The sequence below is a fragment of the Mandrillus leucophaeus genome, unplaced genomic scaffold (genome assembly GCF_000951045.1).
Source record: "Mandrillus leucophaeus isolate KB7577 unplaced genomic scaffold, Mleu.le_1.0 Scaffold17, whole genome shotgun sequence".
Lineage (NCBI taxonomy): Eukaryota > Metazoa > Chordata > Mammalia > Primates > Cercopithecidae > Mandrillus > Mandrillus leucophaeus.
The window spans coordinates 113,770-115,781 of NW_012101698.1; the positions used below are offsets into that span (position 1 = coordinate 113,770).

At 43.1% G+C, this 2,012-nt stretch overlaps 1 protein-coding gene across 1 annotated transcript in view; it reads left to right on the forward strand.

Moving 5' to 3' along the window:
• Positions 1-2,012, forward strand: part of TANGO6 (transport and golgi organization 6 homolog (Drosophila)) — a 289,584-nt gene that overhangs the window by 93,081 nt on the left and 194,491 nt on the right. The window contains exon 13 of the mRNA XM_011976674.1: positions 1,243-1,758. Coding sequence (XP_011832064.1) covers positions 1,243-1,758 — 516 coding nt within the window. The remainder of the gene's footprint in view (positions 1-1,242; positions 1,759-2,012) is intronic.

Sequence of the window (2,012 nt, forward strand, 5' to 3'; positions counted from 1 at the left end):
AAAAAAAAAAAAAAAAAAAAAAAAAAGGTCAGGCGTGGTAGTGAGCGCCTGTAATCCCAGCTACTCAGGAGGCTGAGGCAGGAGAATCGAGCTTGAACCCAGGAGGCAGAGGTTGCAGTGAGCCAAGATTGCGCCATTGCAATCCAGCCTAGGCAGCAGAGCGAGACTCTGTCTCCAAAAAGAAAAGAAAAAAATAAAAATAAAAAGGATTTTTTTTTTTTTTGAGATGGAGTCTCGCTCTGTTGCCCAAGCTGGAGAGCAGTGGCTTGATCTCGGCTCACTGCAACCTCTGCCTCCTGGGTTTAGGCGATTCTCTGCCTCAGCCTCCCAAGTAGCTGGGACTACAGGTGCACACCACCGTGCCCAGCTAATTTTTGTATTTTTAGTAGAGACGGGGTTTTGCCATGTTGGCCAATAAAAAGGATTTAAGATCTTTAAAGTATTCACATTTTCAGGGACTCCTGAAGCATCATCTGATAATTTCTCCAGTGTTTTCAAACAGAAAACTGTTATCATTGATTCTTACTTTTCGTTGATTGCACATACACCTTTTGGGTGGCAGTGGGTGAGGGGGGTGCTTTCTAGTGAAGACCAGAAAACCTGCTAGACAAATTCTAAATGAGCTGTAACACCCATGCACCTTTCTTAGTAGTAAGGCATATGACATCATTTGGACAAAACTTCCATGGAGAATAAAATGTTATGTAATTTTCACTTCTACTTTCCAGAAGAAATCCTTTTCTTCCCATTGTCTCCCTGATCCCTTCCAGATCTATGGTGCACTTGCATACTGGCCGGCCACTTTAGATCATGTAGTTAAGAACAGCCTTATCTTTTCAAGGGAGACTGTGTAGGGTATTGGGTAAGAGTGTGGGCTCTGATCCCAGTTTCTTGAGTTCACATCTTACTATCTTCCAGTTTGTGACCTTGGGCATGTTACTTAACCGTTCTGTTTCCACCTGTTTAAAATGTAGATAATAATAGTCATTATATCACAGGGATATGAATGTGTGTGTGTGTTTTATCTTAAAAAAGAACCTGTATATGATAAGTGTTCAATAAATGTTAGGTATGATTATTCAACAAATGGTATTGAGTGCGGGACCCAGGCAATATACTGATTACACCATGAGCAAGATTTGATCCCTGCCCCTTTTTCTCAGAATATGTTTCCTGGTGCTCAGGTCATATTGACATTTGCTATGTTAATGTGGGTTTGACATTTTTTACTTCATTTTGTAGTTGAAGTCAAGTGATTTTGCTGTTCTGAAGCAGTTGCTGCCTCTGTTGGAGAAGATATCCAACACATACCCTGATCCTGTCATCCAAGAACTCGCTGTTGATCTCCGCATCACCATCTCTACCCATGGAGCCTTTGCCACTGAGGCCATCAGCACGGCTGCGCAAAGTACACTGAACAGAAAAGATCCAGAAGGGAAAATAGAAGAGCAGCAACAAACCAGTCGTGAAAGACCTGCTGATGTAGCTCATAGCCACCTTGAACAACAGCAGAGCCATGAGATAGCCCCCCAGACAGGCCTGCAGTCAAATGCTCCAATCATTCCTCAAGGAGTCAATGAGCCCAGCACTACTACAAGCCAGAAATCTGGAAGCATAACCACAGAACAGCTCCAAGAGGTTCTTTTATCAACTTATGACCCTCAAATTCCAACACGGGCTGCTGCCCTGCGTACTCTTTCCCGCTGGATAGAGCAGAGAGAAGCAAAAGCCCTTGAGATGCAAGAGAAGCTTCTCAAGGTGAGTAGAACACACTGTAAAGACACATGGGCTCCGGGTGGGGCAGCCGTCGGGGAGCGTTCATTCAACTCAAGTATTTTTGGAGCCTGGACTATGTGTCAAGCACTATTCTGGGCCACCCTCCAGAAATTTGTGAATTTTGTGAGGAGGCAACACTTAGATGCAGGAAAGACTTATTTAGACACAGGAAAGACTTAAACTCCTCAACTGAATATGAACCAAGTGCCAATTTTTTTTTTTTTTTTTTTTTTTTT